This window comes from Macaca fascicularis, chromosome 1, assembly GCF_037993035.2.
Source record: "Macaca fascicularis isolate 582-1 chromosome 1, T2T-MFA8v1.1".
Taxonomy (NCBI): Eukaryota; Metazoa; Chordata; class Mammalia; order Primates; family Cercopithecidae; genus Macaca; species Macaca fascicularis.
Window position 1 is genome coordinate 73,710,001 of NC_088375.1, and position 17,808 is coordinate 73,727,808.

General features: G+C 35.8%; 1 protein-coding gene across 1 annotated transcript in view; it reads right to left on the reverse strand.

Annotated features, from left to right (window-relative positions):
- Nucleotides 1-17,808, reverse strand: part of USH2A (usherin) — an 800,507-nt gene that overhangs the window by 274,021 nt on the left and 508,678 nt on the right. Inside the window, exons 39-40 of the mRNA XM_005540847.5 lie at nucleotides 9,397-9,547; nucleotides 8,705-8,847 (exon numbers count right to left, since the gene is read on the reverse strand). Of these exons, the coding sequence (XP_005540904.3) occupies nucleotides 8,705-8,847; nucleotides 9,397-9,547 (294 nt within the window). The remainder of the gene's footprint in view (nucleotides 1-8,704; nucleotides 8,848-9,396; nucleotides 9,548-17,808) is intronic.

Consider the following 17,808-nt stretch of genomic DNA (forward strand, 5'->3'; position numbering starts at 1 on the left):
TAAAACCTGACTCCTGGCACTCTTTCAATTTAGTGCTTTAAAATGATAAGCCGAATCATCTAATTCTATATACAAATCAACTGGCCTGCAACTGCATGGTTGAAAGGGTCACCACAATTATGTAAAACATGAGTAATAACTATAATTGGGGTAGTTTGCTAATACAATAAAAAGCTCTGAACATGAGAAAAGTTATGCTCACAGCAGTAGCTATCACTTTCTAAAGTAAGAATTCATGGATGAAATGACATGAAAAAGATGGTTATAAAATTTTAATGGAATGATAAAAGGCAAAAGTCAGCCTCTCAGCTGAATTCTTAAAATCCCTATATATCACAATCAGCTCCTTAACTGTAAAATCAATGTGGAGTATAACATGTTGTCAATGCGGCTGTCACTGGAGGGGAGACTGGGAGTATGACAGGCACACAGCTCAGCTGGCCGGTGATGAAAATACAACCTTACAGCGCTCTCCGTGGGTGTAATTGTTTAGAGAACTCCCTCCTGGAGCTGGGAACAGGAGCATCCTTTCTGTCCAGATCACAGATTCATATTTCAAACCATTTCATTACAACATTAATAACGGAAAGTAGTTTCATTTTGGCAAATGAAATTATCTTTTATGGGAAACTATTTTGCTCATCAGCTTCAAAAGTTCAGCCCTAGCCTAAAATAGAGTAATAAAATTGTTAACAGAGGAGTCTGCTTATTTAGTTTTATATTCAGGTGTGTATATTGGAAAGGGTGTGTGTGCACACACTTGCGTGTATTTGTATGCATGTGTATGAACATCCAGTTTGAATGACTCACAACTTGAGTGTGTGTATAACTTTCAGTGGTTTTGTGAGTCTTCTCCACTTGTTTGCTATTCGAGTTACCCATGACTGATCACTCAGTTTTCTTGTTACATTCCCATTGTTCCCCTGAAGCAACATTTTACCATTCTAATTAAAGCCTTACTCCGTTTAAAAACTCTTTTTGGTAATATTAACTCCATAAATGAGTATCCCCTAAGTTTACCAGTGAATTAAAAATCAAAGTGGCAAATATATGGATGTATAATTATATAAAGCAATATACTGTGTGCTAATTGTTAATGTAGCCTTTTGTTATTCACTACGGATATGTTAACAGAAGAATAGAGTAATGTACTCTATCTTGTTTTTAATCATGAATTCTTTTACTGATTTATTATTTATACCCCAACTACTTCCCAAAATAATTTTTGACAGCTCATAATAAAAGTAACCAAATGTGAGAGGAGCAATAAAATAAAGAAATATTATTAATCTTATGATAATAAAGAGGGTACAATAGTTATTTCTCAAAACAAAAATTAAGAATGGGCACTGCGGTTTTGCAGAAAAATGAACTTTCAGCCTCTTGACGCTGCTGAAAAATGAAATGGGCTGTGTAACATAGGTACCATTGTGTAATGAGAGAAACCTCTGAAGGCTAAAAGGCTGTTGGAATTGAAAGGACATTATTTGATAGTTTGCAAATAGAAGAACCAATATTCAGGAACTATTTTTCTGTATTTCTCCCGATCTCAGGAGAGTATTGTTTAGAAAGAATGTTTCAGCCTCTAGAGCTGGGGCATATTGTGAGGTGAATGGCAGTAGATGCATCTGTGATAATTTGGTGCAGAAAATAAAATGCACTGATGTAAGAATTCATGAAGTCAGGAAAACATCCTAAAAATCCTAAAGGTCATCACATTCACTCCTTATATTTGGGCAAAACTTTATCTAAATTTTTCCAAATGTAGGAAATCAACTCTGTTTACAGGGATATTGTCAAAATGAGGAAAATAGCAAGATTAAATGAATCTATGTATTGTTTTAGCATTACAAAATGTTCTTTTATAGGCAGGTGCTATATAAAATGCTATAGAAAATGATTATGGTAAACATCCATCTCTCTGTTAATAACTAGCAGTTTTTAGATACTTGACTCTCTAAGAATTTAAGATTTGAGACTGAAAACTAAGCTCGTGCCATTAAATATCAACCTGTGGCAATTAGCTTTGAATGATCTCACATAGTCCACTGAGAGTTTTCAAATATTGACAATTTAACTTTTTCAAAGCTAAAAAACAAGAATAGTGTTTTAAAATAGTGAAAGGCCAGCAGATAACATTTCTGGATAATGAGAGGATATACCGTTCCTGCTAAAGTGTCTTGCATGTAATACACACTCAATAAAATTTAAGTAGTAATAAGGTAGCTGTGACAAAATTATTTTTTATTAATTTCTTAAACATAAAAAACTCAATTTTTCATTACTTTCACCTGCAGTCTTCAGCTGTAAGAAACACAGATATTACAAACATCTATATTTGGAAGAGCAGCGTGCTTTAAGTGCTCGGAGGAGATTCAAGAGCTCAAGTGGGAAATTGAGGCAAGGTGGATAGAATTTTTGATTAATCAATCCATTGTTTCAAAGGATTCTGTATTGGTCAGTTTTGGCTTGAATAAGTTCCTTTTGATCTTACAGTATAAAAATAAAATATAAAAATAATCATAAATATTTGAATTTGTTAATTCTGAAAATTCAGAAATTTGTGGAGAAAATCTATGCAACGGAAGACAAAGTATATAGTGACAAACATGCAGAACCAGTTTGTTCTCAAAATCAGAAGACTATAAATGTTATTTTTGATCCCGGGTCTTCTGTTCTATGCAAAACAAATACCTGAATTACTGTTTGAAAGGATAAACATGTCAGCAATCAGAGGTTAGTACCTAAGGCAATTGGAAACATATTTGGAATGGAGAAAGCAAAATAGTCGTGCAGCACTACTGAAACTTGTAGTTCTTCTTTCTTCATTAAGTAATATGTACTCATATAAATATGTTCCAATCTCATTTAAAAATATTCCTATTTTTCTCTTGTTGCATAGAATGCTCTTAAGGACGCAAGTAAAACTTTAAATTCTAAAATGCCCTAACGATAGGATGTTTTTCATGCAATATTCGTTTTAAAATTTCAGTAATCTTAAGGGCATACATACACTTAAATGATTCAGAAGTCCTATTCTAGAATTATCTTGATCAATTTATCAAATTTTATACCACATGTTTCCTTCCTCTTCTGTTACACGGTCTCAGAGTAATTTACTCTTATTACAGGTTGTGAGAATAAAAACAGGAAAACTGGTTTTGTTTTAGAATTCCTTCTACATATCCCTCCCCTTCATTCTGAATAGCACATGGTGTGGGGCTGGCAGAAGCCTCCCTAACTAGAACATTCGTTACCTTAGCCAAGACAGCAGCCAATGTTGAATCAGAGAGACAGCCAGCCAGCCTGCCTCTGACCAAGGCAAAAAAATGAGAATCACTTTTGGGATGTCCCTCTCTTACATTCACCTCTTGTTCCCACTCTCCCAGCCTCATACTCAGAGACTGGAACAACTGACAGGACAACCTGAGAGTCCCTCTCCACGTCTCATGTGTCAGGGTTCACCTCTTACGGCGACTGCTTTCCAGCCCCACCCTGAACCAATGGAGATGGCGTAAATTTGAACTTGGATATTAAAATGCACTCCAAATATAAATCATTTCCAATTTCTCTCCTGGTCTTCTCCTCTGGGTAGGCTTTCCTGGTCCTCATGTTGAGGGGCCATGCCCTTCCTCTGGGCTTGCTCTCGTGGACAACTCAGCTCATTCACTCTAACTATGGTTTTACTGTGTGTGCTCCTTGCCAGAGAGTGGAAATCTCAAGGGAAAAACAAGGAAATCCATCCTTGCAACTTTCATATTCTTTTAGTCCCTGGTACACAGTAGGTACCCAGTAAATGTTTGCTTGAGTTTTTGGAGATTTACTTCAATCAAACTCTGCTTTTAATCAGTTCTTTGAGTAACAATTTTGGGGCACCTATTCTACATCAGACCCTTCGCCAGACACTGGTGATAGAAACATAGTTGAGACAGATCACTAGGTCTTGAGACGTTACAATTCAGAAGGGGATATTGATGATGCATTAGTAAACACAAACCAAAATTCTAAGGGAGCCACAAGAAGGCAAAACTTCACAGAGGCAGTGACACTTGAGCTGGGGCTTGATGAATGAGTAGAATTATGTCAGGCAACAAAAGAGGAAGAAGCATGTTCTGTTAGATCTAGATTTCGATTGACATCACATTGCCTTTCTGTCTTACTCCAGAAGAACCTCTGTTCCTTTGTAAATTACTGTGAGTATCTGAAAGATGGACGAAGGCTGCTGAGGGGAAAAGTAAAGCAGGACCCACGTAGTAAGATAATTGTCTTCATTGCCCTCTCCTCTGTTCACAGTGCAATTATAAATGTGAAAAAAAAAACAAGATGTAATGCAATCAGCAAATATAGCATGGCAATGGTACAGTCTTGTGTCACCTAATGACAGGAATACATTCTGAGAGATGCACCATTAGGCGATTTCATCGTTGTACAAACATCCTAGAATGTTCTTACACAAACTTCGATGGTACAGCCTACTACACACCTAGTTTGTGTGGTATAACCTGTTGTTCCTAGACTACAAACCTGTACAGCATGTTACCGTACTCAGTACTGTAGGCAACTGTAACATAATGATAAGTGTGTATCCAAACAGAAAAGGTACTGTAAAAATATGATATCATAATCTTGTGGGTCCACCATCATATATGTGGCTCATCATTAACTGAAATATTGTGCAGCATATAACTGTACTTAAAATATCACCGTGTCATCAAACTAATGAACAAATGAAAAGTAAACCTACAGAATAAACTGTTCGAATTCCAAAGGTTTTATGCAGTAATGCCTCTTAGATTAGTGGTTAAAAACACAAATGTGGAATTTTAAACTACAAATTTGGGAAATGATCACACATTTTAAAATATATGACAACTAAATAGTAAAATCTAGAGTGAATTTAAGTTTGGTTTTTTTTTTTTTTTTTGGAGGTAGGGAAGTGATATTTAGAAAATGATTTCAATTTCATTAGTTGATCTAATTGCTTGCGTATGCCATATATGTTTGTCCTTAAAATTAGATATCCCATATTTCAGTCTTCTTTCCTGGGAAACCTTAAGAGAAACAGATTATCTAACTTTTTTTTGGGAATCCACATTTTTAAGAAAAAGTAGGTTAATTCATAGTTAACACAAGGCAGGATTTCGGTACGCAAAAGAGTACATCCGCATTTAAGCTGAGGTTTGAGGAAACTTGGCCTCCGTACCCACTCCAATTTCTACATGTATGTACTTTACAGAAAACAATTGCAAACATACGAGAGAGAAGGAACACTCATATAATCAGGAGTGATGGTTATCTCTGGTTTCAAGATATCAACATTTTCAGCTGCTAGGCAAGTGCCTTCATTTTATTAATCACATGCTCTCAAGTCTAGCATAATCTTAGGACATTTTTGCAAGCTGTGGACATGCCAGGTGCTTGGACTGCCAGCAGCACATTTAAAAAATAATGTGTTGTTTGTATTTATCTGGTTGCAAACAGTTAAACACTACACTGACCAAATTGGCTGGAACAAACATCTTTTATTAACACACGTTTAACAGGATTTAAAATATTCATAGGAAATGTGCATTATTATTATTTGGCATCAGGACACTAGATTTTTAAAAATGCATGGAACTGGATATTGGTGGCACACTGGTGTAAATGACAAATTATTTGAAAAAAATCTATTAAAATTCTTGACATCCTGCTTCCTGTCCATGATAACTTCTCTGCGCCCACACACTTGCTTCTCCAGCTGTAGCTCATTGCCTGCCTAGATTTCTCTTTGTGGTTTCACCTGTGTCACAGGCTTGCTGAAAGTCACTGTCTTGAAATATCACACTAAAAATATTGCCATTGGTGACCCATTTTGGCACTGGAAAGCTATGAGACTGTGGCTGATGCAGAAAGGTGCCTGTTGATGGTATGGAATGTAAATATGGGCATGTGGTGACTTCTCTGTTTCATTCTTTAAGATGATATGTGAGATTTCTACATGGAAAATTGCACTCTAGGTCAGGCGCGGTGGCTCACATCTGTATTCCAGCACTTTGGGAGGCTCAGGTGGGCAGATCACCTGAGGTCAGGAGTTCCAGACCAGCCTGGCCAACATGGTGAAACCCGTCTCTAGTAAAAACATAAAAAAAATTAGCAGGGTGTGGTAGTGGGCACCTGTAATCCCAGCTACTTGGGAGGCTGAGGCAGGAGAATTGCTTGAACCCAGGAGACAGAGGTTGCAGTGAGCTGACATGGTGCCACTGCACTCCAGCCTGGGCGATAGAGTGAAACTCCATCTCAAAAAATCAAAGAAAGAAAGAAAGAGAGAGAAAGAGAGAGAGAGAGAGAGAGAGAGAGAGAGACAGAGAAAGAAAGAAAGAAAGAAAGAAAGAAAGAAAGAAAGAAAGAAAGAAAGAAAGAAAGAAAAGAAAGAAAGAGAAAGAAAGAAAGAAAGAAAGAGAGAGAGAAAAAGAAAACTGCATTTTGGTGAGCAGGGGGTGCTGGTCAGGATCATGTATGAAGCATGATTCTGGCATGGGCCTGTCAGTATGGGTGGTTTTATAAGCAACGCTTTGTAGCCTTGACAGAAAAACTGCTTGTGCCCAATGCCAATCACTCAGTCTTTGTCAACTCAATTGCACATCCTCTCAGAGACAGCATCCATCTCCACTGACATCTAAAATATACAGTACCCTGTCACCATGTCTCAGGGGTGAGTATGTACTGCTAACATAACCTGCAGGTACACATGGCCTCCTTCCAGTTCTTTGCTATGTATGTGACTTCACAGTGTACACACAAAGCAGAGGAAGGAAGGGTTCATTCATTTTGAGGAACGGGTTTAAACAAAAATGATGGTTATGAGTTGATACCTGCTATTTATTCAAGTGTTACTAATTCTTCCTTAAGGACAATGAAGGGTTAATAGCATTCACTTTGAACTCAAGCCCTAAATATCACAACCATAGTAGGGTCTCTGTGTATGAAAATTCCAACCACTTACATGTATGGTCTGTAAGACTTGTTTTATAGTAAAATGAGACCAAAGATAAGTTTGCTCAACAAAGGAAGCTATGCTAATTGGTATTTTACAATATGTTGGACTTTTGCTTATTTATGTGCTACCTCCCTGCCAATAGATGGCAGGTCATGGCCCTCATTCAGTAAAAATTGTGGGGAGATTACCACTGAGGAGGTTTGAGTGTTGCCCTTTCTCTAGGGGAATAAAAAGTGCTGTGCCAAAAAAAAAATGCTTTCTCCCTTCTTCCAAGCATTCTATTGAGACATCACCTCTGCAGTGGGTTGAATAATTATTTTTGGCTAATCTTTATTTAGTGCCATCAAGCATGCTGCTGTACATAAGAAGGAGATTACAAACCCATCTTCAGTTGTTTTAAATGTTTCTTCAGAAATCTATTTTGAGTGTGAATTCTTCAGTCCATAAATCTGGTGATCATGGCGTCCAGATTCCCCGGAGTGTATGTAATGTTCCTCCTAAAAGGTGGCGAATTAATGCTTTCTGAACTTTGGGTGCCGTTTATTGTACTGTGCTGATAATTTACTAAATGACACCCTTGAGAACAAAAATACTGCGAGTCCCCTTGCAAAGTAGCTAACGTTCTCTCAGGGAGTAATTACGAATTGGAAGAAATGGATTAAGTAATATACATTATTGCTCATAATGCTGGCTTTTTTTTGTAAAAATAAAGTCAACTTTAAACAAGATAGATTGTACTGATTATATCTCATTTGATGTCTTATCTTCACTAAAACAATGCAATTAAAGGTATTATAGAAATAAAACAATATAATAAACAATTGATATTGTTGCAAATACCATATCCTTGTGTTAATATCTAGGCTTTTAAAAGTCACTTAACATTCTCATTGGATATAGAGCCAGCATGGCAATGGGCCAGCAGAGAACATCTCCTAAGAAGCCTGTGATTAAAAGACTTGACAAGATTAACTCAAAAAACCTAACTGTTCAAAGATACAATGTCCTTATTCACTCTGTGTAGCTTGATTTAATTTCCAACTTTTCTTTAAAAAACCCTCTACTTTCATATATATGCTTTTATAGAGGCAATTTGTATAAAACCAAATGTTATGGTCATGTATTTTTCTCAAATATAATCTAGCAAATATATGCAAAAATAACTTCCTAGTGAACCACTGTAAAATTCTCTTTATTGGTTGAATAAGGAAATCTCAATCCACCTTTTGTAATACACTGCTATCAGATTATGCTTCTCTATACTGAAGGTTGTCTTTGGGGTATGAGTAAAAGCAGGAAAATGAAACCTGTTTCCAGGAACAAGTACATGTAAGCAGCCTCATGAAGTAAGGTCCATATTTCATTTTCTTCTGCCTGCCAGAATTTCTCCGAAACAGAACATTCAGTCATAAAGCAGAAGATGACAACCTTTCTCTTGCAGGGCACCAAGATGTACATTGAAGGACAGAATGGGGCCATATCATAATTTGTAGTGAATTACTTTGTCCTGTCTGTAGGCCTAACCCTCCAATCCTCCAAGACCACATTATTCTTCTTTCTGGAGAGACTGACCACCTTTGCCCCACTCTTGCCCTAAAAAAGATTATTGTCACTAAACGACAAGTAAATAAGGGAGGTTCATTTCTTTGCTTTGGAAAAAACTGAAGACATTTTAAACTCCCTAATGTAGAAGACATTTGGCTGTGTATTGTTCAGACCACTTACTGTCCTCTGCGGTCATGAATGGAATCCAAGAACTATGTGCACTGCCAAATCCATTGGAGGCAACCAACCGAAACATATACTCTGTGTACGGTTGGAGATCGCTCACTTCATAGCTTAACGATGCAGAAGGATTAGAAAATAACCTGTATGGGAAAGAAATGTCAATTAGGAAGTTTTCAACATTCAAAGAAATAAAAGCAAATAAATTTCTTACTACAAAAAATTTTAGAAGATGCCAACATACATTTAAGTACTGTAATTTTCTGCCATCAAATGAGATCTCTTTTAAAATAAATGGCCATTGACTGAGAGTTTGTAATCTTGTGTTTATATGAAATGTAAATGCTAGTAGTATTGAGACTGACTGCCATGTTGATTTGTACAGTAGGTGTTATAATTTGTTAGTGACAGTTCAAACATTATATTGTTAGTTTCATTGCTTTTTGTAATGCATGTGCTCATGAAAAGTTTCAGTGGGAAGAATTCTTACTTTAAAGGCCATATAAGTGAAAAATAGATAATTTTGCAAAGCAAATGATTATCCTCTAAGTAGTCTGGGTTTTTTTTTTTTTTTAACTTTTAAAGGGTAACCTATATTTTTTGCAAATGAGAACCGACCTACTCTTCAAAAATGTTATGTCTATATTATGTAACCCAGCTGATAGATAAAATGGACAAAGTAGAATGCTTACTCTAGAAATTCATGGGTGGAGTCGCCAGACCTCATCTGGAGTTGGTATCTGGGAGAGCCAGGAGCGTTATTACGAGCTGGTGTAGACCAGACAACCTGAAGACTGGTTGGAGTGGCAGATGAAAGCCTGGGAGGCAGCACGCCATCTGGAGCTGTCGAAAAACACAGATGAATTAGAGCAGAGAAAACTGTGGAGAACATATGCTGGATGGAATCGAAATGCTCCATATACTGGAAAAACTGTTCCTCAGGATCAACAACAATGTTAAACATGGTCCATTTAATTTAACATTTTCATTCCTGAACTCCTGTATTTCCTTATTGTTCATTTCAACACAATTACATTAGTATTTCAGTCTTAAAAGCCGGCCCCCAAACAGCAAGACAAATGAATATGCAGCACATTCCCACCTGTACTTCTGTTTATCTAATTGAAAACATGGAGGGAATTTAGTGAAGCAAATATTAAAGTACCTTTTTGATTTAACTCTTTGTTCAACAGACCAAGCAATTGAACACTGAAGCAGTCCAAATCTCATATTCATCCCCCCCGATATCATCCATTGCCTTAAATCACACCACTACACATGAACACAATGGCTTTATTTTCTTTCTTTCTTTCTTTCTTTTTTTTTTTTTTGAGGAAGGGAAGTCCCTTGCTAAAATTGTATTTTCCTGGAATGATAAATAAACATAAGTGGTTGAATATAGCATATTCCAGCCTTAATGCTCATCCATGAAAATATAAAAATTAAACATTTTTCCCTATGTGTGTTATACAGTTATCCCTTCTCACAGTTATCACTTCTCCTGCCCTTATTCAATTTTGCAAGTTAGAGCACACATACCACTTTTTCTAGTCTAGTTGAGTCTCTAGCCAATCTGTTCTGACTTCAACATACCTGCTTGGTACAATTTACCAGGGAAATCTATTTGAATGATTCTAGAAGCCCTAATAGGAATGTGTAAAACTAAAGCCTATTCTACTAAAAAAAATTGATAAGATGACACTGGTTATTTAATTAATTTTTTCCAACAGGTATACCTCAAATGAGCCTGTCATATCAGCATGTTCTAAATCAAATCAGTTTGTTCCAAAGCTATTCAGAAACCTGAAAGCAAATTCAGCAAAACGCTGTGCCTTTAGGAAAATGACCTAATGACTCTGAGCCTGTATTTTCTGATCTTTAAAGTAGGTATAATATTTTTCCTTTATAGAATTGTTGTGAAGTTCAGAGATCATATAAATAAAGCACCTGATTTTAGACCCTGATAATTACTAGCTGCTAAATATTATTACTATTATTACATTGGACTGACCTGCACTTTCTTAGCATAATTTAATTGCTAGTATAACATACTTTGTTGGGAACATTCTGATTATTCTAATATAGGTTCCTAATGACCACAAATTACCAGAGGCCATTGATGAAGAAGCAGAAGTGATCAAAATAATGAGAATAAATGAAATATCAGGGTCCATTTTCAACTTCATTTTATACATAACCTTGTGTAGTGTGTCAATTTTATGTACTCTCCAATTCAGAAGAAGCTGTCTGTGAACAATGAGGCTAATGAATGACCAGTGATGAGAATAGAAGAATTAGATTACATGTTTCATCCATCTGCTGTAATGGGTTTGAGTTCATTAATAATTCATTCATTTGTTCAATAAACATTTATTGAGGCTCCACTCTGTGCTAAGCAGTACTCTTCATGTGGAAGGAGAACAGCACTGAATAAAACAGACACGACTCTTGCCCCTAGGTAGCTTACATTCAAGTGGAGAGAGCAGGTGATAAACAAATAAGTATTGTGTACACAATAATATCAGGTGGCCATAAGTGCTTTGCAGAAAAATAAAGCAGGGTAAGGAAAGAGAAGGTAAAAAGAATTGTGCAGTTTTAGTTACTAGGTAACAACTTCATTTCAATGGGAAGATTATAGGAAGAAAATGCAATTCAGTGATATTTGAACAGAGACCTCACTGACATGAGGGAGGCAGCCATCCAAATGTCTGGAGGAAGAGCAATCCAGCCAGAGAGAGCAGTACATTCAGAGGCAGTAAGGAGGAAAACATTCTGGTTGTGTTTAAGGAACAGTAGGAAGGTCACCGTGGCTAACATGACCTAAGGAGGAGAGAGAAAGGAAAAGTCTTCACAGGAGTTGTAGTCTTCATAGGAGTCATAGTCTTCACAGGAGTTGTAGGTCAGCATATATGTGATATTTAAAGGCTGAGATGGTGAAATAAACTAGAAGTGAGTGTTGATAGAATGAGTATAGAAGAGGTCTGAGAACTGAGCCCCGGAATCCACCAAAATGTTGAGGTCAGGAGGAAGCCTCTATAGCAAAGGATACTGAGGAGTGGTCAGTGAGGTAGGAGGAAAACTGAGAAGGTATAGACTGGAAGCCAAGTAAAGAAAGAAGGCACATGAAAAAGGAAGGACATCACATGAAAAAGGAAGGACGTATCAGCTGTCCCAACTCGGCTGAGACTTTAAGGAAGAAGAAGACTGGGAGTTAAAACTTTGCATTTGGCCAAGTGCAGGTGTTTGATAACTGCAAAGCACAGATGTAGTGCAGTGCTGGGCACAGCAGTCTAAGCTAAGGTTGTGAAGAGAATGAGGGAGTAAAGAGTAGATACATTGAGCTTAGACAACACTTAGAGGGAATTTATTCTAAAAGGGATTAGAAAATGGGGCAGTAGCTAGTGAAGCTCATGATATCAAATGAAAGTTTTCTAAAGACTGGAAGATGTTGCAGCATATAAGCATGTTTATTGGAAGAATCCAGCATAGACTAGGGGAAATGATACTGTAGAAGAATGATTGCCAGAGCAAAGTCCTAGTGCAGGAAGAGAGAGGTGAGTCAGTGCACAGTTGAATCAACTGAGAGTCAGTGCACACTGGCTACCAAACAGAGCAGGGATAGTTCTCACATTGTGCAAAAGTGAATGGACAGATGAAGATGTAGAACAGTGAGTAGATGCAGTGACAGAATAATAGCAAAGATCTCCTTTGATGATGCCCAGTTTCTCAGTGAGCAAAATAAAAGCAAAGGCTCAGTGACAAAGTGTGTGGATGAAATAGACTCTTGAAGAGAGAGGAAATGATATGAAATAATTCTCTCAATTCGTAAAAGTGTAGCATGACTAGAAAGTGCAATAAGATTGCTGCCAAGGGCCAGCTATCCACTTCTTAAGTTCACATTTTTGGTTTGAAGGACATTCATTGCTAAAGGCTTTTTAATTGATATTTTATCTATGAACACAAATGGTTTTAAACAATCATAATTTCTTATTTGATTTATATACTTTGATTTATAATAAGTGCACACATAGAAAAAAGAACATTGTGAAAACACAGGCAAAAAGTAAAGTGCAAATTGCATGCAATGTATCACATATAAAACCATGTCTCTTATTTGATTATTTTTGTCTAATTTTTCTACATCAAGGAGTATAATGTAATTGAAAATCCAAATTCTGAATTTCAAGTCATTAGCCCCCCAAAAAACAGTTTTTAATATGCACAAAAATCCCTTATGTGTTAAAAAACTGCATTGCCTTTCTATTAAGAAAGTAGGAAGAAGTGCCCCAAAGTAGGTTTCATAATAATAATAAAGTGTCATGAATTCTCTTCTGAGTAATAATAAAACAATATGCTCCATTAAACTGGTACACTTTGAATTATTAAATTGTGAAATATTTCCAAAAAGAATGGTCATCTTAAATTATTTATATATAACCACTTATTCTGTATGCTTCCAGTAACACTGAATTCTGGAAACCTTCCTTTCCCCTCTGTTTAACCCCTTTTATCCTAGATTTAATCCTTAGAGGCTCCTTAGCACCAAAGCAATAACTGGGAGCCAGCCATAATTCCGCTGCTGGTTTCTTAACAGAAGAGCCCTGTATCCATCAGCTTGATATATTGTCTCCAAGATGCTCTGTTGCTCAAAAAGCTTCTTTCAAGTTTAATATGACCCTCACGGGGCAAACACTCCAAGACAACCGCCTGAATCAACACATCTTGTCCAGTAAATACTAATTCTACACAGCGACTAGATAAAACAGCTACCTCAATCTATAAATTCAAAGGAAGTGGGTTTTTAATAAAATTTCAAATTTAACCTGCTTCAGAAGACCAAATTCATACAAAACATTAAGCAATAAATTAAATCACAGATTGGAATAACGAGATGGTGTAATCTCTTGAATGTATAATTTTATTACACTTTAAATGATATACACCACTAGACTCTTATCTATATGAAAAATGAAAGAAAACAAAAAACCAAATAGACAATGACGGAGACATGTCCTAAACTCCTCTAAGAAAACAAAACAAAATAAAACAAACAAAAAAGCAAATATAAAATGATTTATTTACACATGTCCTAAACCTTTGCTCCCTACAGATTTATAAAACTCTGGGGGTGAGCTCTCAAAGGCAAAAACAGAGGCTTTACAAATGTAGTTGGTGACTACCAAGTCTGTGGGGACAAGAAGAAGAATATTTTAGGGAGAAAATGAATTCACTGTGCTTTCCAATATGCACTAAATTGTTTCTCAGGACATCCCACCAACGTGTTACTTTTGTGGTGTGTTTTTTTTTTGCCTGTGTGTGTGCATTTCAAAATAGTGAAATAAAATGCTGTATTAAAATATCAAATAAGCCTGTAATACTTTGTATCAAACTTAATTCTATAATACAAGACATTGAATACCACTCTGCACAAGGTTCTTGTTAGAGGCAGGGAAAGGGCAGAATAGGTAGAAGGAGGAATAAAATAATCTACTTCATGTTTAACAGATTAGACCTGACTCAAATAACTATATCACCAAAAAAAGAGTACTCTGAACAAAAGAGGTATAAATGCTATGGGGCACTCGGAAGTAGAAACTCACTTCCAGGGGTACACTGGGCCTTGTCTTTCAGAGATCCCTGGCTTGCAGAGGCACTGCCTTGGGGGTGCTATCAGTTGTTCATCCAGGTTAATGATGTTCTCAGCCTCATTCCAGGGCCTAGGGCTCCCACCAACTCTTTCTGTGCTCATTCCTACGAATCTGACTCTAGCCTTGAAACTTCTTTATTTAATAATGTAAATGGTTTGCTTTTATATTTATTTAAAAGCTACGAATCTGACTCTAGCCTACCCCGAATTACCTCCTCACTTCAGGGATTACATTTTTGGCATTGTCATTTAGGCTTCTCTGTTAACATTAGAGAAACAGTGGCCTTTTACCTATATGCTGCATTACTGAATAGCCTGGCACATATTCAAAATCCTTGGATTACACATTTCTTCATCATTTTCTGAAATAGCTATGTATGAGCAAGGGTTTTAAATTCTACTTTCCAGAATGGAAAATTAAAGTTCAGACACATATATTGAGTCATTGAGTCATGAACAAATTGAAAACAGAAGGCAAGACTCAATTTCCAGTCACTAAACCATATGTCATTTAAAAAGATATTAATTATGAGGAATATGCAGATGTGCTAACAAATGGACAGTCAACCTTGAACACAAGGATGCACAAACAGAGCAGCATTAAATAGTAACAAGTAGGTTAAAATAGATTTCATATTCACAAAACAGTCTTTCATCAGAGCGAACTTTTTGAAAGCATACTATGTACAAGGTTATTTAACATAATTATTTAGAATCCTCAGAATTACACTCCAAAATTGTAGAGTTTTCTCTTTGTAGGATAGATGGAGAAGGTGAGGCTCAGAGAGAAGTTAAATATTTTATTTCAAATCACAGAACTGATATAACTGGCACACTGAGGATTCTAACATGGGCCGTTTTAAGTTCAAAGGCGGTGTGCTCTTAATTTTACATCATGAAACAGCCTGCTATAGTAAATGATTTATAATATAGACTACCTATTAAATGTATTAAATAAATATAAAAGCAAACCATTTACATTATTAAATAAATAAGTTTCAATAAATGTTGGATTTATTTTCTGTCCAGGTCATATTCTTAAACAGTACCTCCTCGGTCTTATTTCTTTATCATAGCAGGGATTCCCATCATTCCACAAGGTACCACACATAGAACTACTAGCATGAATTTGGAACATCTCCAGAATTAGTCAACATCTACAGAAATTCAATGAAACATAAAATGGAGAGGTCTTCATGTTAGTGAGAGAAAAAGTATATTTTAAAAATTGTGTTTTCGTAGGTATGTCATGGATCTGATATTTGACCATAGAATATTAAAAAATAAAACAACAGAATCTTAAAATCAAAAGGCAGTAAGCTTAAAAGTCACCAACTTTATCTTCTCATCTAATAAGGAATCCTTGCCTAGAACATCCCAGAAGGTGACCCCAGGCCTCTGCATGTTCCTTACCAGTGACATGGAAATAGTCGCTTTGCAAGTTGTCCCATCACATTATTGAATAGTCTTTATCATTGGAAAGTTCTTTCTAATGTAGAACAAAGAATTGTATCGGTTCTACAAAACTTAGGGCAAATATAACCTTTTGTTCACATTGAGACCTTCTGAGTGAAATGGGGCACTCGAAGTGATTAATAGGAGTGAACCGAGTTGCAGCAGGCATAAACTGGGACTATTTTGGGCAAAAGGGGCATATGATTGGTCATGCTAACAGCACCGAACTCCTTAGGACCTTACCTCTAATCTCTAATACCTGGACTAGAACCTCAGGTATTTTTAAGCATTTGTCCTCCTCTCCACTAAATTTCCCCATTTAAGTGTAAACATCCTGTTCTCTCCAACTAGTTTCCATGTAGTATGTTTTCTCAACCATTTTCTACCCTGGTTAACTGATTTGGATGTGTTCCAGTTTGAGAATGTCTTTTGAACTTACACTCCTTGTGTATTGTGACCACAGCCTGCCACAGGAAGACACTGACTTTCCTTTCTTCAAGTGCTGCTGCTGAAACTTCACTGAGTATCTTAATTTTGGCCTGCTTAATACGGGAGTTCATCAAGTTCATTTGTATCAGCTATGTAGCTGACTCAAAATGGTCATATAGATAGCTAAAGATACCAGATTAATTATTTTCTAATGTATACATAGTCTTAAAGGAATATTAAAGGAGCAGAGTAATTAAAGACATGCCATAATGCCCAACACAGTGCTCTATCTATGAAAGAGCCTATAAAAACTGGATGAAAGGATGATCAATGGTTAGAAAAATGGATGAGTTGATGGGGGAAAGATCTGCAGAAAAAACTATTTCTCTAATTAACCTAACAATTGTTAGGATCGAGAACATATTTTCTATTTACAAATAAATTGCAATAAAATATGAAAAATATTTTTAACATAGATTAATTGCTTGGAGGTATTATCAAACTAAATCTGCAATATTACTTTAGAGTACATTCATTTGATCATTCGTTTCTCTCAATGTTCTTATTTCACAGATATAAAAACTGAGGTTAGAAAAGGCTAAGCAACATGTCACAACGAATGATGGATAGAAACCTGTGGTTTCATATACGTCCCTTTTGTTTTCACGACCATCGTTCATCTCTCAAAACCTCGTTGAATTTTGAATTTTAAATTTAAGTCTAATTATTGCTTTGTCCCATGATAAACCAAGGTAATGGTAACATAAACCATTTGAGAGCAGATATGCTTTTTATTTGTCTTTGTAAACTTCAGAGCACTTAACAAATTTTGAGAGTTTAGTATTGGTCATTAAATACTTGTTAAACAAATGATAAAATTTAGTTCTTGGAGAACTAAAGAGAGCTCTTTTAAAAGTACTATCAAGTACTATCTGCATTTTCCTAACTACAAATATGTTTATGATATAAACTTTGAAGGTTATAAAACAAATGAAGAAAACAATCATCCATAGTTACACTACCTAGAGATAGCCGCCGTTAAATTATTATAGATCATCTTTCCTGTCTTTTATTCTATACAAATAGATGTGCACATAATTAAGAAAAACATTAAGATGAATACTTACATATTATTTAGTAAACTTTATTTGCTTTACCATATATGCCAGTAAGTATTTTTGGTAGCATGACTTTTCAAATAATTGCACGTACTATTTTTATAGATGCAGAACATTCACTTAACAAAGATGACATTGATGGATACTGAATGATGCATCTTTAGGGATACTTTTTAGAGTTATTGGGTAAACATGAATGAATGCTCTACCATTTCAGATATTAGTTGACTAATTGTTTTCCAGAAAGTTGAATTTATACTACCATTACTAAGGTATGAGTGGTCTGTTTTCCAGTATCCTCATCAAAATGAGTATTTTAAATAATGCCTATATATATATATACACACACACACATATGCCTACCATCTTTACTACCATCTTTACTACACACATACATACACACATATATATAATAATACAAGTATATAATTAAATATATTATATATCTACATGTC